The 19224-nt window shown below is 45.5% G+C and overlaps 1 protein-coding gene across 1 annotated transcript in view; it reads right to left on the bottom strand.

The window, feature by feature from the left end:
* Positions 1-17551, bottom strand: part of gpsm3 (G protein signaling modulator 3) — an 18169-nt gene extending 618 nt beyond the window's left edge. The window contains exons 1-4 of the mRNA XM_077229921.1: positions 17102-17551; positions 16447-16896; positions 14996-15152; positions 1936-2192 (exon numbers count right to left, since the gene is read on the bottom strand). Coding sequence (XP_077086036.1) covers positions 1936-2192; positions 14996-15152; positions 16447-16896; positions 17102-17164 — 927 coding nt within the window. The 5' untranslated portion in view covers positions 17165-17551. The remainder of the gene's footprint in view (positions 1-1935; positions 2193-14995; positions 15153-16446; positions 16897-17101) is intronic.
* Positions 17552-19224: the final 1673 nt, after the last annotated feature.

Raw genomic sequence — 19224 nt, 5'->3', positions numbered from 1 at the left:
AATTATATATACTGTATATATATTTTTTTTTCATCACCATAATAATAATAATATAAAAAAGTTAAACAATAATCATTAAAAAAAATTATATATATATTAGTGCTGTGCGTTAAACGCGTTATTAACGGCGTTAACGCAAACACATTTTAACGGCGTCAATTTTTTTATCGCGAGATTAACGCTCTTTTTGGCCTAGCAAACAACACCACACCGGATAGCTAGACCGGAAACAAAACAACAGGCACGCCGCACGTACTTGTTTGGGCTTGCGCGCCGGCCAAAGAGTAGTAGGCTAACGTTACGTTTTGAGTGGATGGCGCGAGCGCGAGACGCCGATCTAGAGACGTGCACTCTCAGCGCAATAGAGTGCGGCTCGGGACTAGATTTGATGGCCGAGTGCGAGGGCGGGCTCGAGCGGTAATGCACTCACTCTGTGTGCGGATACGGGAGAATAAAACGATTCGCGGGACTCCCGCAAACTAGAAATATCTATGAATAAAGCATAAAAACTAATACATTTTTATTCATATGTTGCAGAAAAGCAACAAGAACAACTAAAACAAAATAGAAACGATTTACAGGCCAGAGTTTCTTTTTATAACATGTTTGCAGCGTTGAGGGATGTAGCCAATCACAGACATATGAAGAAGCATCAGAAGCATTTAAAATAGACTCCCCTCACCGCTCAAAACAGACTTTTTGTTCAGTGCTGAATTCTGTAAGCTGGCAAATCCTCAAATTATAACAAACAAAGTGTATATATTATGAAAGATGCATTGTGCAGTCAGCTTCACTGATAATAACAGATGTGTGAGATTGCGATGAACTGATGTCAGCTTTTTAGGAATTATTAAGGGAGCGCACTTTGCGTGCATTCAGTCATGCCAAACCATGCACTCAGTAGCCTGCTTGCTTTTATGTTATAACAGTGGTTTGTGTGTTAATGCTTTAATAACAAATAATTTATCAGGAGCATTTATGCTGATGTGTATGGTGGCGACACGTAGGCGAAAGTATTTGGAGGTAGCCTACAAAAAAAAGAGTGTATTTGTGGGCGGGAGCGGGACAAAAATGTTGCGGGCGGGAGAAAGTAACGTAGAAAATAGTTGAGAACCTCAGTTATAACGACCCACGTATGAAAAAAATTGACGGGTTTAAATCGGGCTTGGGCTCATAATTACAGTTTATGTGTCGGGCCGGGCTCGGACACAATGCGCACGGGCTCGGGTCGGGCTTGGTTTTTTTGGGCCCGATCTAAGCTCTACAATGGATGACTTCAGACAGAAGCACATGGATATCACAGCTAAGAACAAACTTAATGCTGATCCACTTTTCCATGTTGATAAGAGCATTAAAATTAGAAAAAATAATGAGACAAATAGAAATCAAGGGACATTTAGAATAGATAAAAATGTGCGATTAATCGCGAGTTAACTATGGCATTAATGCGATTAATCGCGATTAAATATTTTAATAGTTTGACAGCACTAATATATATATATATATATATATATACTGTATATATATATACTGTATATACATACATAGAGTATATGAGTATGGGCCTAGTAAAAAAAGTAATTATTAAATAATAATAATATAAAAACTTAATTTTTAGGGTTAGGGTTAAATCTTAATAATTATCAATTAAAAAATAAATGTGTGCCTGGTTAAAATAAAATTTAATTATTAGCTTCTTAATACTAAAAAACTATTTTATTAATCTGAGTAATAAAAACAAATCTTCATATAGTAAAAAAAAAATTTAAACAAATTTGCAAACATGTTTTCAAAATCATGTTAACTATTTTCTCTCACTAGTCTAGATGTGTCTTTTTATACATGAATATATACAAATCATACTTTTTTGGCATTAAAAAGTTTGAGAACCCGTGTGTTAGGTGAACTATATGTGTGTCTTCCAGTGTCTCTCACTTGCGAGTTGACGATCATGTTGTATAAGTCCTCTTTGGGTGTTTGCGTGGGAAGCTTCCGGGTGACCTCTGTGACCTTGCAGCTGCTCTTCCTCAGTTTGGCCGTGCTCAGGACGGGTGGGGGGGCGTTCGGGATCTCGGCGGGCGGGGGGGCGTTCGGGATCTCGGCTCGCTGCTCGTCCAGGCGCCGGCCCTGAGAGGTCGCCAGCAGGTCGAAGAACTCCTCCTTCTGCAGGGACGTCATGGAGGAGAACACCACTGTGTGCAGAGAGCCGTCATGAGCAGTGCTGGGAGAGCCACGTCAGTCACACTTTACATTTAAGGGATAGTTCACCCAAAAATGAAGATTCTGTCAGTAATTACTCTCCCTCATGTTGTTCAACCCCGTAACTGTGCGTTCACACCGGACGCGAATAGCGCGTCAAATTCGCGTCTACCGCGTCTAGTTTGACGCTTGACCACTTTGTGTCAATTCGCGCAACAAGAGTGAAACTGACGCGTGTAAAAACAAAAGTTTGAAGCGAAAATTTACGCGCATCACAGGCGAACGTTTCTAAAGTTTCGAACCCCTTTGGCGGCCATCTTTTTACAAGATTTCTGTTGTTGATGGGTCATTTATCGAGAGAGTCATCGCTCTGTATTTGCTCTGGAGAGCAGAACAGCGGCGCAGGGATCATCATCGCCGTATTTGGGTCCACCAGACCCCTGGAGGCGAACCCAGTTCGGCGAGTTTCACCATTTGCTCCAGGAGCTGCGCCTGAATGACGGCCGCTTTCAGCGGTACTTCCGCCTGTCCCGCGCCCAGTTTGATGACCTGCTGTCCCGCATCGGAGCGAGGATCACCCTTGCCCTCGCCCTCGCCCTCACCCACCTAATCTGCAATTTATTTTTGTTTTGATGATAAATGGAGCCAGCCTAGGCTACTACAAAAGTGATTAAACTGTCTTGTGTCTTTTTCCCCTCACACAACAACACAGACACGATTAACTATGTTCTTGCACTGAAGTATGTTGGTTGTCTTTACATTAGAATAATAATATTGTTTCATATAATCTAGATTAGATATGGAATAAATAGCATACAAAATTAATGTATCATATATTAAAATCAAGTTTTTATGTGGTAAAATATTTACTTCACCATGTGACAGCAGCAAGCTGGCTCCTGATTGGTTAACGCGGTGCGAATTTAATGCAGAAGTTCAGATTTTTCAACTCGGGCGGCAGACGCGAATTCGCGTCAAATGGGTGAATGCACAAAAAGCACTAAATAAATCATTGCCGCGGAATGCGCCAGACGCTCAATTCGCGCTATTCGCGCCATTAGCGTGACTTGACGCGCGAATGAGGCGAATTCGCGTGTACCGCGCCGTGTTCTACGCCTCATTCGTGCCGCAGGAATTTTTTAAGCGTGTAACGCGTCTTTGCATTGACTTAACATTGAAATCACTCGCGCTAGACGCTCTATTCGCGTCCGGTGTGAACGCACCATTAGACCTTCGTTCATCTTCGGAACACGAATTAAGATATTTTTGATTAAATCTGAGAGCTGGATCACTGCTCCATAGGCTTCTAAGGGATTGAAACTTGTTCCATGAAAAGTTATTAAAGACATTGTTAAAGGGATACTAATTTTACATCTCCCCCAGAGTTAAACTGTTGAGTTTTACCGTTTTTGAATCCATTCAGTTGATCTCCGGTTCTGGCGGTACCACTTTCAGCATAGCTTAGCATACATCATTGAAGTGGACAAGACCATTAGCATTTCTCCAAAAAAAAATGACTAAGGTGTTTCGATATTTTTCCTATTTAAAACTGGACTCTTCTGTAGTTACATCGTGCACTAAGACCGACGGAAAATGTAAAGTTGCGATTTTCTAGGCTGATATGGCTAGGAACTATACTCGATTGCCTCGATTCCTGTCTGCCTCGCTGCCTGCTGTGCTGTGAGTTTTACATTTACATTTATCTGACGCTTTTATCCAAAGCGACTTACAATTGCTATATTACAGAGGTCGCACGCCTCTGTAGCAACTAAGGGTTAAGTGTCTTGCTCAGGGACACATTGGTACTCACAGTGGATTCGAACCCAGGTCTCTCACACCAAAGGCATGTGTCTTATCCACTGCGCCATCATGACGCAGCGCCTGAAAATATCATTACGCCTGCTGCACTCATGGTACGGCAGTAAAGTTTTTTGATTGACACGTTAACGTTCGTTAATGTCCCCAACTAAGCAAGCCAAGCCAATGGCAACAAAGGTTGAAAAAGGCAACAGTGGCAAAGAACCAAAACTACATCAGGGCAGAATGGAGGAAAAAACCATGGGAGAACCAAGGCTCAGTCGGGGGGGGCAGTCCTCCTCTGGCCAATGAACGAACAGTTAAGATTCAGGCAGCATTGGTTTGGAACAATCAGAATATCATCCAGTTCCCTCTGGTTTAAGAGTTATCACACCGGGATGGAGACGGGTTTGGACGGAACGGATTAATCAGGATCTGGAGACTACCTTGCAGTGTATACTATGGCGGCCAGTAATCCCACGTCTTGGGCCACTTATATCTGAATATACTCACAACACCCTCCATTCCTCGGCTACTCGATTATCGCCTTTCGAATGCCAGTTCGGGTACCCCCAACCTCCCCTCGCCCCCCCATTATTCACAAAGGAAGAGGTGCAAGTTGGTGTTCCCTCGGCCTGGCGCTTTGTCCTGACATCTCCTTTGCACCTCCCAGAGACACCAAACCCAGGCTAACTTACAGGTCAAAGAGTTTGGTTAGCCACTAAGAACCGTCCCATCCGGGTCGATTCCAAGAAGCTTTCCCAGAAATACATCGGCCCCAAGCGGCAACATTCTAATCTGAAAAATGAAACCTACCCGGAAGTGTGAATTTTTCTAACTCGTTAGTTTACATTGTATTTAGATATAAAATGTATGACAAATAGGGGCGTGGTTAACTTTGATTGACAGCGTGATTGACAGCTGATAACGGGCTGCGCCGAGTGGAGTTCCTGAAATTTGACGTCTCGGCCATGATCTGACACAACACATCATACCACCTCTGTATCCTTTCTGAAAAGATTTTCCGAGATGTCGCCGCCCATACCCCCTATTAACGGCCTCAAAACCGTTCTTCAGAAAGTCTATGGGTGACGTCACAGACAGTCTATGATCGGCCCTTCTCGCATAGCAAGGAAAGTTAACCCTGTTTCTTATCGCTTGTCTCTCCCTTGCTCCCTTAGAATTAACCCCACGTTTCATGTCTCATTATTAAAACCTGTCTGGTTTTCTCACTTTTATTTTCTGCCTTCTCCCTACTGTTTTTATTCATTTTGTGTTTTCGTGCAAGTGAGATGAGTAAATGCATGTTCACATTTAGTCTAGGGCTAAAACAACCATCATGTTTACACACAACACCTCCTCACTTTATTTCTCTCAACATGGGTCCCCAGGAGAGCTGTCAGTCAATAAATGTGAAAAAGTAACTAGCGTTACTTATTTGAAAGAGTAACATAGATATTTTGTTGAAAAAGTAAAAAAAGCAATTTTCATAAATTGAAAAAGTAACGCGTTACTTTAGTTACTTGAAAAAGTAATCTGATTATGTAACTCAAGTTACTTGAAATGAGTTACCCCCAACATTGGTCATGAGAGCATGTCTTATAATGCTGTGATGTGTGTGTCTTCACCTCTCTGGCTGTGTCGAGGAGTGCTGGGCTCGGAGTTAGTGTGTTAATGTGCTGTAATGTGTGTGTCTTCACCTCTCTGGCTGTGTCGAGGAGTGCTGGGCTCGGAGTTAGTGTGTTATTGTGCTGTGATGTGTGTGTCTTCACCTCTCTGGCTGTGTCGAGGAGTGCTGGGCTCGGAGTTAGTGTGTTATTGTGCTGTAATGTGTGTGTCTTCACCTCTCTGGCTGTGTCGAGGAGTGCTGGGCTCGGAGTTAGTGTGTTATTGTGCTGTGATGTGTGTGTCTTCACCTCTCTGGCTGTGTCGAGGAGTGCTGGGCTCGGAGTTAGTGTGTTATTGTGCTGTAATGTGTGTGTCTTCACCTCTCTGGCTGTGACGAGGAGTGCTGGGCTCGGAGTTAGTGTGTTATTGTGCTGTAATGTGTGTGTCTTCACCTCTCCGGCTGTGTCGAGGAGTGCTGGGCTCGAAGTTAGTGTGTTATTGTGCTGTAATGTGTGTGTCTTCACCTCTCCGGCTGTGTCGAGGAGTGCTGGGCTCGGAGTTAGTGTGTTATTGTGCTGTAATGTGTGTGTCTTCACCTCTCTGGCTGTGTCGAGGAGTGCTGGGCTCGGAGTTAGTGTGTTAATGTGCTGTAATGTGTGTGTCTTCACCTCTCTGGCTGTGTCGAGGAGTGCTGGGCTCGGAGTTAGTGTGTTATTGTGCTGTAATGTGTGTGTCTTCACCTCTCAGGCTGTGGCGAGGATTGCTGGGCTCAGAGTTAGTGTGTTATTGTGCTGTAATGTGTGTGTCTTCACCTCTCTGGCTGTGTCGAGGAGTGCTGGGCTCGGAGTTAGTGTGTTATTGTGCTGTAATGTGTGTGTCTTCACCTCTCTGGCTGTGTCGAGGAGTGCTGGGCTCGGAGTTAGTGTGTTATTGTGCTGTAATGTGTGTGTCTTCACCTCTCCGGCTGTGTCGAGGAGTGCTGGGCTCGAAGTTAGTGTGTTATTGTGCTGTAATGTGTGTGTCTTCACCTCTCCGGCTGTGTCGAGGATTGCTGGGCTCGGAGTTAGTGTTTTATTGTGCTGTAATGTGTGTGTCTTCACCTCTCCGGCTGTGTCGAGGAGTGCTGGGCTCGGAGTTAGTGTGTTATTGTGCTGTAATGTGTGTGTCTTCACCTCTCTGGCTGTGTCGAGGAGTGCTGGGCTCGGAGTTAGTGTGTTAATGTGCTGTAATGTGTGTGTCTTCACCTCTCTGGCTGTGTCGAGGAGTGCTGGGCTCGGAGTTAGTGTGTTATTGTGCTGTAATGTGTGTGTCTTCACCTCTCTGGCTGTGTGGCGAGGAGTGCTGGGCTCGGAGTTAGTGTGTTATTGTGCTGTAATGTGTGTGTCTTCACCTCTCTGGCTGTGTCGAGGAGTGCTGGGCTCGGAGTTAGTGTGTTATTGTGCTGTAATGTGTGTGTCTTCACCTCTCCGGCTGTGTCGAGGAGTGCTGGGCTCGAAGTTAGTGTTTTATTGTGCTGTAATGTGTGTGTCTTCACCTCTCAGGCTGTGTCGAGGATTGCTGGGCTCAGAGCTAGTGTTTTATTGTGCTGTAATGTGTGTGTCTTCACCTCTCCGGCTGTGTCGAGGATTGCTGGGCTCAGAGTTAGTGTTTTATTGTGCTGTAATGTGTGTGTCTTCACCTCTCTGGCTGTGTCGAGGAGTGCTGGGCTCGGAGTTAGTGTGTTATTGTGCTGTAATGTGTGTGTCTTCACCTCTCCGGCTGTGTCGAGGAGTGCTGGGCTCGGAGTTAGTGTGTTATTGTGCTGTAATGTGTGTGTCTTCACCTCTCCAGCTGTGTCGAGGAGTGCTGGGCTCGGAGTTAGTGTGTTATTGTGCTGTAATGTGTGTGTCTTCACCTCTCTGGCTGTGTCGAGGAGTGCTGGGCTCGGAGTTAGTGTGTTATTGTGCTGTAATGTGTGTGTCTTCACCTCTCCGGCTGTGTCGAGGAGTGCTGGGCTCGGAGTTAGTGTGTTATTGTGCTGTAATGTGTGTGTCTTCACCTCTCTGGCTGTGTCGAGGAGTGCTGGGCTCGGAGTTAGTGTGTTATTGTGCTGTAATGTGTGTGTCTTCACCTCTCTGGCTGTGTCGAGGAGTGCTGGGCTCGCAGTTAGTGTTTTATTGTGCTGTAATGCTTGTGTCTTCACCTCTCTGGCTGTGTCGAGGAGTGCTGGGCTCGGAGTTAGTGTGTTATTGTGCTGTAATGTGTGTGTCTTCACCTCTCTGGCTGTGTCGAGGAGTGCTGGGCTCGGAGTTAGTGTGTTATTGTGCTGTAATGTGTGTGTCTTCACCTCTCTGGCTGTGTCGAGGAGTGCTGGGCTCGGAGTTAGTGTGTTATTGTGCTGTAATGTGTGTGTCTTCACCTCTCCGGCTGTGTCGAGGAGTGCTGGGCTCGAAGTTAGTGTGTTATTGTGCTGTAATGTGTGTGTCTTCACCTCTCAGGCTGTGTCGAGGATTGCTGGGCTCGCAGTTAGTGTGTTATTGTGCTGTAATGTGTGTGTCTTCACCTCTCTGGCTGTGTCGAGGAGTGCTGGGCTCGCAGTTAGTGTGTTATTGTGCTGTAATGTGTGTGTCTTCACCTCTCTGGCTGTGTCGAGGAGTGCTGGGCTCGGAGTTAGTGTGTTATTGTGCTGTAATGTGTGTGTCTTCACCTCTCTGGCTGTGTCGAGGAGTGCTGGGCTCGGAGTTAGTGTGTTAATGTGCTGTAATGTGTGTGTCTTCACCTCTCTGGCTGTGTGGCGAGGAGTGCTGGGCTCGGAGTTAGTGTGTTATTGTGCTGTAATGTGTGTGTCTTCACCTCTCTGGCTGTGTCGAGGAGTGCTGGGCTCGGAGTTAGTGTGTTATTGTGCTGTAATGTGTGTGTCTTCACCTCTCTGGCTGTGACGAGGAGTGCTGGGCTCGGAGTTAGTGTGTTATTGTGCTGTAATGTGTGTGTCTTCACCTCTCTGACTGTGGCGAGGAGTGCTGGGCTCGGAGTTAGTGTGTTATTGTGCTGTAATGTGTGTGTCTTCACCTCTCTGGCTGTGTCGAGGAGTGCTGGGCTCGAAGTTAGTGTGTTATTGTGCTGTAATGTGTGTGTCTTCACCTCTCAGGCTGTGTCGAGGATTGCTGGGCTCGCAGTTAGTGTGTTATTGTGCTGTAATGTGTGTGTCTTCACCTCTCTGACTGTGGCGAGGAGTGCTGGGCTCGGAGTTAGTGTGTTATTGTGCTGTAATGTGTGTGTCTTCACCTCTCTGGCTGTGTCGAGGAGTGCTGGGCTCGGAGTTAGTGTGTTATTGTGCTGTAATGTGTGTGTCTTCACCTCTCTGGCTGTGTCGAGGAGTGCTGGGCTCGGAGTTAGTGTGTTATTGTGCTGTAATGTGTGTGTCTTCACCTCTCTGGCTGTGTCGAGGAGTGCTGGGCTCGGAGTTAGTGTGTTAATGTGCTGTAATGTGTGTGTCTTCACCTCTCTGGCTGTGTGGCGAGGAGTGCTGGGCTCGGAGTTAGTGTGTTATTGTGCTGTAATGTGTGTGTCTTCACCTCTCTGGCTGTGTCGAGGAGTGCTGGGCTCGGAGTTAGTGTGTTATTGTGCTGTAATGTGTGTGTCTTCACCTCTCTGGCTGTGACGAGGAGTGCTGGGCTCGGAGTTAGTGTGTTATTGTGCTGTGATGTGTGTGTCTTCACCTCTCCGGCTGTGTCGAGGAGTGCTGGGCTCGGAGTTAGTGTGTTATTGTGCTGTAATGTGTGTGTCTTCACCTCTCCGGCTGTGTCGAGGAGTGCTGGGCTCGGAGTTAGTGTGTTATTGTGCTGTAATGTGTGTGTCTTCACCTCTCCGGCTGTGTCGAGGAGTGCTGGGCTCGGAGTTAGTGTGTTATTGTGCTGTAATGTGTGTGTCTTCACCTCTCTGGCTGTGTCGAGGAGTGCTGGGCTCGCAGTTAGTGTTTTATTGTGCTGTAATGTGTGTGTCTTCACCTCTCTGGCTGTGTCGAGGAGTGCTGGGCTCGGAGTTAGTGTGTTATTGTGCTGTAATGTGTGTGTGTCTTCACCTCTCTGGCTGTGTCGAGGAGTGCTGGGCTCGGAGTTAGTGTGTTATTGTGCTGTAATGTGTGTGTCTTCACCTCTCTGGCTGTGTCGAGGAGTGCTGGGCTCGGAGTTAGTGTGTTATTGTGCAGTAATGTGTGTGTCTTCACCTCTCCGGCTGTGTCGAGGAGTGCTGGGCTCGAAGTTAGTGTGTTATTGTGCTGTAATGTGTGTGTCTTCACCTCTCAGGCTGTGTCGAGGATTGCTGGGCTCGCAGTTAGTGTGTTATTGTGCTGTAATGTGTGTGTCTTCACCTCTCTGACTGTGGCGAGGAGTGCTGGGCTCGGAGTTAGTGTGTTATTGTGCTGTAATGTGTGTGTCTTCACCTCTCTGGCTGTGTCGAGGAGTGCTGGGCTCGCAGTTAGTGTGTTATTGTGCTGTAATGTGTGTGTCTTCACCTCTCTGGCTGTGTCGAGGAGTGCTGGGCTCGGAGTTAGTGTGTTATTGTGCTGTAATGTGTGTGTCTTCACCTCTCTGGCTGTGTCGAGGAGTGCTGGGCTCGGAGTTAGTGTGTTAATGTGCTGTAATGTGTGTGTCTTCACCTCTCTGGCTGTGTGGCGAGGAGTGCTGGGCTCGGAGTTAGTGTGTTATTGTGCTGTAATGTGTGTGTCTTCACCTCTCTGGCTGTGTCGAGGAGTGCTGGGCTCGGAGTTAGTGTGTTATTGTGCTGTAATGTGTGTGTCTTCACCTCTCCGGCTGTGTCGAGGAGTGCTGGGCTCGAAGTTAGTGTGTTATTGTGCTGTAATGTGTGTGTCTTCACCTCTCAGGCTGTGTCGAGGAGTGCTGGGCTCGAAGTTAGTGTGTTATTGTGCTGTAATGTGTGTGTCTTCACCTCTCAGGCTGTGTCGAGGATTGCTGGGCTCAGAGCTAGTGTTTTATTGTGCTGTAATGTGTGTGTCTTCACCTCTCCGGCTGTGTCGAGGATTGCTGGGCTCAGAGTTAGTGTTTTATTGTGCTGTAATGTGTGTGTCTTCACCTCTCTGGCTGTGTCGAGGAGTGCTGGGCTCGGAGTTAGTGTGTTATTGTGCTGTAATGTGTGTGTCTTCACCTCTCTGGCTGTGTCGATGAAGTGCTGGGCTCGGAGTTAGTGTGTTATTGTGCTGTAATGTGTGTGTCTTCACCTCTCCGGCTGTGTCGAGGAGTGCTGGGCTCGGAGTTAGTGTGTTATTGTGCTGTAATGTGTGTGTCTTCACCTCTCCGGCTGTGTCGAGGAGTGCTGGGCTCGGAGTTAGTGTGTTATTGTGCTGTAATGTGTGTGTCTTCACCTCTCTGGCTGTGTCGAGGAGTGCTGGGCTCGGAGTTAGTGTGTTATTGTGCTGTAATGTGTGTGTCTTCACCTCTCTGGCTGTGTCGAGGAGTGCTGGGCTCGGAGTTAGTGTGTTATTGTGCTGTAATGTGTGTGTCTTCACCTCTCCGGCTGTGTCGAGGAGTGCTGGGCTCGGAGTTAGTGTGTTATTGTGCTGTAATGTGTGTGTCTTCACCTCTCCGGCTGTGTCGAGGAGTGCTGGGCTCGGAGTTAGTGTGTTATTGTGCTGTAATGTGTGTGTCTTCACCTCTCTGGCTGTGTCGAGGAGTGCTGGGCTCGGAGTTAGTGTGTTATTGTGCTGTAATGTGTGTGTCTTCACCTCTCTGGCTGTGTCGAGGAGTGCTGGGCTCGCAGTTAGTGTTTTATTGTGCTGTAATGTGTGTGTCTTCACCTCTCTGGCTGTGTCGAGGAGTGCTGGGCTCGGAGTTAGTGTGTTATTGTGCTGTAATGTGTGTGTCTTCACCTCTCTGGCTGTGTCGAGGAGTGCTGGGCTCGGAGTTAGTGTGTTATTGTGCTGTAATGTGTGTGTCTTCACCTCTCTGGCTGTGTCGAGGAGTGCTGGGCTCGGAGTTAGTGTGTTATTGTGCTGTAATGTGTGTGTCTTCACCTCTCTGGCTGTGTCGAGGAGTGCTGGGCACGCAGTTAGTGTGTTATTGTGCTGTAATGTGTGTGTCTTCACCTCTCTGACTGTGGCGAGGAGTGCTGGGCTCGGAGTTAGTGTGTTATTGTGCTGTAATGTGTGTGTCTTCACCTCTCTGATTGTGGCGAGGAGTGCTGGGCTCGGAGTTAGTGTGTTATTGTGCTGTAATGTGTGTGTCTTCACCTCTCTGGCTGTGTCGAGGAGTGCTGGGCTCGCAGTTAGTGTGTTATTGTGCTGTAATGCGTGTGTCTTCACCTCTCTGGCTGTGTCGAGGAGTGCTGGGCTCGGAGTTAGTGTGTTATTGTGCTGTAATGTGTGTGTCTTCACCTCTCTGGCTGTGTCGAGGAGTGCTGGGCTCGCAGTTAGTGTTTTATTGTGCTGTAATGTGTGTGTCTTCACCTCTCCGGCTCTGTCGAGGAGTGCTGGGCTCGGAGTTAGTGTGTTATTGTGCTGTAATGTGTGTGTCTTCACCTCTCCGGCTGTGTCGAGGAGTGCTGGGCTCGCAGTTAGTGTGTTATTGTGCTGTAATGTGTGTGTCTTCACCTCTCTGGCTGTGTCGAGGAGTGCTGGGCTCGGAGTTAGTGTGTTATTGTGCTGTAATGTGTGTGTCTTCACCTCTCTGGCTGTGTCGAGGAGTGCTGGGCTCGGAGTTAGTGTGTTATTGTGCTGTAATGTGTGTGTCTTCACCTCTCCGGCTGTGGCGAGGAGTGCTGGGCTCGGAGTTAGTGTGTTATTGTGCTGTAATGTGTGTGTCTTCACCTCTCTGGCTGTGTCGAGGAGTGCTGGGCTCGGAGTTAGTGTGTTATTGTGCTGTAATGTGTGTGTCTTCACCTCTCCGGCTGTGTCGAGGAGTGCTGGGCTCGGAGTAAGTGTGTTATTGTGCTGTAATGTGTGTGTCTTCACCTCTCCGGCTGTGTCGAGGAGTGCTGGGCTCGGAGTTAGTGTGTTATTGTGCTGTGATGTGTGTGTCTTCACCTCTCTGGCTGTGTCGAGGAGTGCTGGGCTCGCAGTTAGTGTTTTATTGTGCTGTAATGTGTGTGTCTTCACCTCTCCGGCTGTGTCGAGGAGTGCTGGGCTCGGAGTTAGTGTGTTATTGTGCTGTAATGTGTGTGTCTTCACCTCTCTGGCTGTGTCGAGGAGTGCTGGGCTCGGAGTTAGTGTGTTATTGTGCTGTAATGTGTGTGTCTTCACCTCTCTGGCTGTGTCGAGGAGTGCTGGGCTCGCAGTTAGTGTTTTATTGTGCTGTAATGTGTGTGTCTTCACCTCTCCGGCTGTGTCGAGGAGTGCTGGGCTCGGAGTTAGTGTGTTATTGTGCTGTAATGTGTGTGTCTTCACCTCTCCGGCTGTGTCGAGGAGTGCTGGGCTCGGAGTTAGTGTGTTATTGTGCTGTAATGTGTGTGTCTTCACCTCTCTGGCTGTGTCGAGGAGTGCTGGGCTCGGAGTTAGTGTGTTATTGTGCTGTAATGTGTGTGTCTTCACCTCTCTGGATGTGTCGAGGAGTGCTGGGCTCGGAGTTAGTGTGTTATTGTGCTGTAATGTGTGTGTCTTCACCTCTCTGGCTGTGACGAGGAGTGCTGGGCTCGGAGTTAGTGTGTTATTGTGCTGTAATGTGTGTGTCTTCACCTCTCCGGCTGTGTCGAGGAGTGCTGGGCTCGGAGTTAGTGTGTTATTGTGCTGTAATGTGTGTGTCTTCACCTCTCCGGCTGTGTCGAGGAGTGCTGGGCTCGGAGTTAGTGTGTTATTGTGCTGTAATGTGTGTGTCTTCGCCTCTCTGGCTGTGACGAGGAGTGATGGGCTCAGAGTTAGTGTGTTATTGTGCTGTAATGTGTGTGTCTTCACCTCTCTGGATGTGTCGAGGAGTGCTGGGCTCGGAGTTAGTGTGTTATTGTGCTGTAATGTGTGTGTCTTCACCTCTCTGGCTGTGACGAGGAGTGCTGGGCTCGGAGTTAGTGTGTTATTGTGCTGTGATGTGTGTGTCTTCACCTCTCCGGCTGTGTCGAGGAGTGCTGGGCTCGGAGTTAGTGTGTTATTGTGCTGTAATGTGTGTGTCTTCACCTCTCCGGCTGTGTCGAGGAGTGCTGGGCTCGGAGTTAGTGTGTTATTGTGCTGTAATGTGTGTGTCTTCACCTCTCCGGCTGTGTCAAGGAGTGCTGGGCTCGGAGTTAGTGTGTTATTGTGCTGTAATGTGTGTGTCTTCACCTCTCTGGCTGTGTCGAGGAGTGCTGGGCTCGGAGTTAGTGTGTTATTGTGCTGTAATGTGTGTGTCTTCACCTCTCTGGATGTGTCGAGGAGTGCTGGGCTCAGAGTTAGTGTGTTATTGTGCTGTAATGTGTGTGTCTTCACCTCTCTGGCTGTGTCGAGGAGTGCTGGGCTCGGAGTTAGTGTGTTATTGTGCTGTAATGTGTGTGTCTTCACCTCTCCGGCTGTGTCGAGGAGTGCTGGGCTCAGAGTTAGTGTGTTATTGTGCTGTAATGTGTGTGTCTTCACCTCTCCGGCTGTGTCGAGGAGTGCTGGGCTCGGAGTTAGTGTGTTATTGTGCTGTAATGTGTGTGTCTTCACCTCTCTGGATGTGTCGAGGAGTGCTGGGCTCAGAGTTAGTGTGTTATTGTGCTGTAATGTGTGTGTCTTCACCTCTCTGGCTGTGTCGAGGAGTGCTGGGCTCGGAGTTAGTGTGTTATTGTGCTGTAATGTGTGTGTCTTCACCTCTCTGGATGTGTCGAGGAGTGCTGGGCTCGGAGTTAGTGTGTTATTGTGCTGTAATGTGTGTGTCTTCACCTCTCCGGCTGTGTCGAGGAGTGCTGGGCTCGGAGTTAGTGTGTTATTGTGCTGTAATGTGTGTGTCTTCACCTCTCCGGCTGTGTCGAGGAGTGCTGGGCTCGGAGTTAGTGTGTTATTGTGCTGTAATGTGTGTGTCTTCACCTCTCTGGCTGTGTCGAGGAGTGCTGGGCTCGGAGTTAGTGTGTTATTGTGCTGTAATGTGTGTGTCTTCACCTCTCCGGCTGTGTCGAGGAGTGCTGGGCTCAGAGTTAGTGTTTTATTGTGCTGTAATGTGTGTGTCTTCACCTCTCTGGCTGTGTCGAGGAGTGCTGGGCTCGGAGTTAGTGTGTTATTGTGCTGTAATGTGTGTGTCTTCACCTCTCCGGCTGTGTCGAGGAGTGCTGGGCTCGGAGTTAGTGTGTTATTGTGCTGTAATGTGTGTGTCTTCACCTCTCTGGCTGTGACGAGGAGTGATGGGCTCGGAGTTAGTGTGTTATTGTGCTGTAATGTGTGTGTCTTCACCTCTCTGGATGTGTCGAGGAGTGCTGGGCTCGGAGTTAGTGTGTTATTGTGCTGTAATGTGTGTGTCTTCACCTCTCTGGCTGTGTCGAGGAGTGCTGGGCTCGGAGTAGCATCTTCTACGGTGTTCCAGGCGGAACGAACAGCGCTGGTCGTTGAGCCGTCGGCCCTCCTGTAACGCGAACAACAGCTCACACAGAGCGTCAGGGAAATCTGTAGATAACCTTTTAACCTGAGCACACGGAAAACAGATCATAGCACATCTAAACATCCACACGATTCTAGATATGGCTTAGTTTCAGATTGCTTAACAAAGCAATATTATATATATTATGTGATATTATGTGATAATAATTGTACTTTCGTAATCTGATATTTATGGGTGAAAAAATTCAGTAAGAACATGGACACCCCTGTGTATATATGTGTGTGTGTGTGTGTGTGTGTGTGTGTGTGTGTGTGTGTGTGTGTGTGTGTGTGTGTGTATGTATATCCATGTTCTTACTGAATATAGTTGTTCACCTATAAATGTCAGATTACGAAAGTAAAATTATTATCACCTTTCTCATGATAATAATAATATTTAAATTATAAAAAGCTTTAATTACATGTATATAGGCCCTATATATATATATATATATATATATATATATATATATATATATATATATATGAATATTTATTTTTTATTATTATGAACTTTATTCAACACCACAATGATAATAATAACAATAATAATATAAAAGACTTTAATTATAATAATTACAAAAATGAAATATATGTGGGCCTGGTTTTAAAAAAATAATAATAATAATAATAAAAACTTTAATAATAATAATAAAAACTTTAAAAATTAATTTAATTTTAAAAATTAAATATGTGTGTTTTTATTATTATTCGTTTTTTCAAAAGAATAATAATAGGATTTAAAAAATATTATTAACTGTTTAATAATATTAGTAATAATAATATGAAAAACTTTATTAATAATAATGAAAATTAAATGTATATGGGCCTGGTACAAAAAAATCATAATAATAATAATGTAATAATAATATAAGATTGTCAGATTACAAAAGTACAATGGATTGCATACGCAGATAATTATGACTTTAAATGCTGAAAATTCAGCTTCGATCACAGGAATGAATTACACTTTAGTATATATTCACATAGAAAACAAAGTTTTACATTGCAAAAATATTTTTAAAAATTTACTGTATCAAATAAATACAGCCACGGTGAGCAGGAGAGACTTTGAAAAAACATTAAAGAAATCTTACAGACCCCAAACTTTTGAACAGTGTTTATACTAATATATATATGCTAAAAAAATATAAAAAGTCTAATGAATAGGCTAAGCATTATCTGATAGCATATTTCACAGCTTAAAAACTAGAAGAGACGAGCCCTTCAGCAGTCCCGCCTCAAACACGTCAGCACAGGAAAGAAACGGCATTTGTCAAGCCATGCATCTTCTAAATGAATTTAGACACATTATTATTATTATTATTATACAACTTTACCATTGGCTTTGCATCATGAGGACTCAATCTGTCTTTGGGCCGCAGCTTTACTTCAGCTTGAGCATTTGGTTTTTCTTCTGGCATCTTGTTTTGTTCAGTCATCCCGCTTGACAATCCCTCCTCATTTTCTGTATCATTCTCACAGCCCATGTGATCGTCCACCTGACGCTCTAGACTCTCCTCGATCATTTCTATTGCTTCACTCTCACTTATCCCTACTTGGACATTGTTGTGATCATGTGAGCTTCCCTCTGTGTTTTCATCAGCCGTCCGAACTCTCAGTACGCTCCTTCCTCTCTCTCCGCTGTTTATCACATCCGAAGGTTCGTCCCCTTCTTCCAGAATGAGAAGAGCTTCCAAATCCTTGTCGTCCGCTGAGGTTTCAACTTTGACCTCGGATAAATCCATCATTACGTCTGTAGAGCTCTCCATAGAAGGAGATATGAGAACCTATAAAAATGCAGACTCCCAATTTCCATATATTGTACAAGTCAAAACATATGAGCCATACGGCGTCATATATATCATCTAATGCCACTTTTTTTAAAGCATCAAATATGACAACTAGATTAAATGTTTTCAATGCGTAACAATATCTCTACTTATTTCAGTCGGCTAACTTAGATGTTGGGTGACATTTTACGGCCCTGCTTACCTTCTCGACCTTAGAAGAGTTAAAATGAGGTCCTCTGGGCGGAATGTCAAGTAAAGCCCACATGCATCTCACCTCCGTGTACGAACATGCATTAACTCCCACATATCTCAGCCAAACTTATGAGCGTCTCTCACAAACGAGTCTGAAAAGAGCTAAAAGCTGACACGATGCCTCAACAACTGTCTCACAGTCTACTTGTCTCTTCCTGTTCCTCTCTTTATGGCCCTGATCCACCCCTATTTATTTGGCCCGTTTCATTTGCACAGGCTGAATAGCTTCCAGTATAGAAATGCACTGTTGATACACTCTGCTAAACAAACTTTAGTTTGAATGCTGTGCTTTTTTATTATAATATTAATAATGACGCTCAACAGCTCTGAAAGACTTGCGTGTTGAAACCGGCAGCCTGTTTGTTTAACAGTCTGTGGTTTTGCAGATTTCCTGTTGACTACAAGCAAAAAGAGAAGTTGGTGGCATAGAATAAGGCACGAGAGAACGAATTCAGTATTTAGCATTTAAAAGAAGATACTTTGCACTTCTTTTAGTACAGAGAAACAAGTCCTGTTTCTCCCCCATGTTAATCACACATCTCTGATTGACCTAAAGCCTCCAGGCCATAACCTGCAACATGGAAACTATGCATCTGCAGAAAAGGAATCTTGTATATGTTGAGCAACTCAATTCATGCAAGAATATCGTATTTCATGAGGTAGAGCGAGGGTGAATCTCATGAAAACAGGCAAGAACAGGTTCAGAGGTCACATTTCTCCCTAAAACCAAATAAAGAAATAAATATTTTAATTCATTCTCTCTCTCCCTCTCTCTCTCTCTCTCTCTCTCTCTCTTCAAGATTCAAGATTCAAATAGCTTTATTGGCATGGTGAAAGAATCCTTTTACATTATATATATATATATATAAACCTTTTTACATGAAAATAAACATAGCAATAAAGATGTTTAATCTTCTAATATTTATATCAGTGTCTAGGTGTATAGTTGGTAGCTCTGTCCTACCGGAGGCTCTTTTTTCGTGACAGGACCTCAGACACACACACACACACACACACACACACACACACACACACACACACAAATACACGCACGCACACTCAAATACACGCACGCACGCACACGCACACACACACACACACACACACACACACACACACACACACACACACACACACACACACACACACACACCACACACACACCACACACACACACACACACACACACACACGCACACAAATACACGCACGCACACACAAATACACGCACGCACGCACACTCATGCACGCACACACAGACACACACACACTCACTCACACACACACTCACACACACACACACACACACTCATGCACGCACGCACATGCACACTCTCTCTCTCACACACACACACACACACACACACACACACGCACACACACACACACACAAACACACACACACACACACCAGGTTTGAACTCTCTGGACATTCTCCTAGCAGGAGTGGGAGTTTGTCCATATTTGATTTCTGATGGAAGTCTTTCTGTTGGGTTGTGAAAAGGGGATAGAAAGTGTCCCTAATGTTTGTGTAATTGGGGCAGGATGTCAAAAAGTGTAGCTCTGTTTCTCTGTGCAGTGAGGGCACAGTCGCTCTTCCTTCGGGAGCCAGGTCAATCCGTCTCTTTCACTCTCCCTCTCTTTATTATTTTTTTTACTTATTTAATTTCCATTATAGCTACTCAATTCTCATTCTCATTCATATCATTATTAGTGTAATAGAATACAATTTTGCCTGGTTTCACAGACGAGGCTTGAGTCTATCTAGTCGCATACTAAAATGCATGTTTGATCTGTCTCAACCCAAAGCAACTTGCACTGACATATCATATCATATCATATCATCAGTGTCATTGTTTTGTCACACCAGTAATGTTTTTAAAGGCATGTTTATAAAAGCTACTTCAAAAGTCTTAATTCAACTAAGGCCTAGTTCTGGCTAGATCAGCAGAAATTAAAGCATTATTGGATTTACGTTTCCTTTGCAATTATTTTGTTTCCTTTTGATTTTTGGATGACATGTGAACTGAACTGAACATTGATTCAGAAGACTTCAGATGAACTTTATCATGG

Source organism: Siphateles boraxobius, unplaced genomic scaffold (assembly GCF_051911475.1).
Source record: "Siphateles boraxobius isolate OS27281-9 unplaced genomic scaffold, OSU_SipBor_1 137, whole genome shotgun sequence".
NCBI lineage: Eukaryota > Metazoa > Chordata > Actinopteri > Cypriniformes > Leuciscidae > Siphateles > Siphateles boraxobius.
This window is presented reverse-complemented; position numbering and strand designations above follow the sequence as displayed.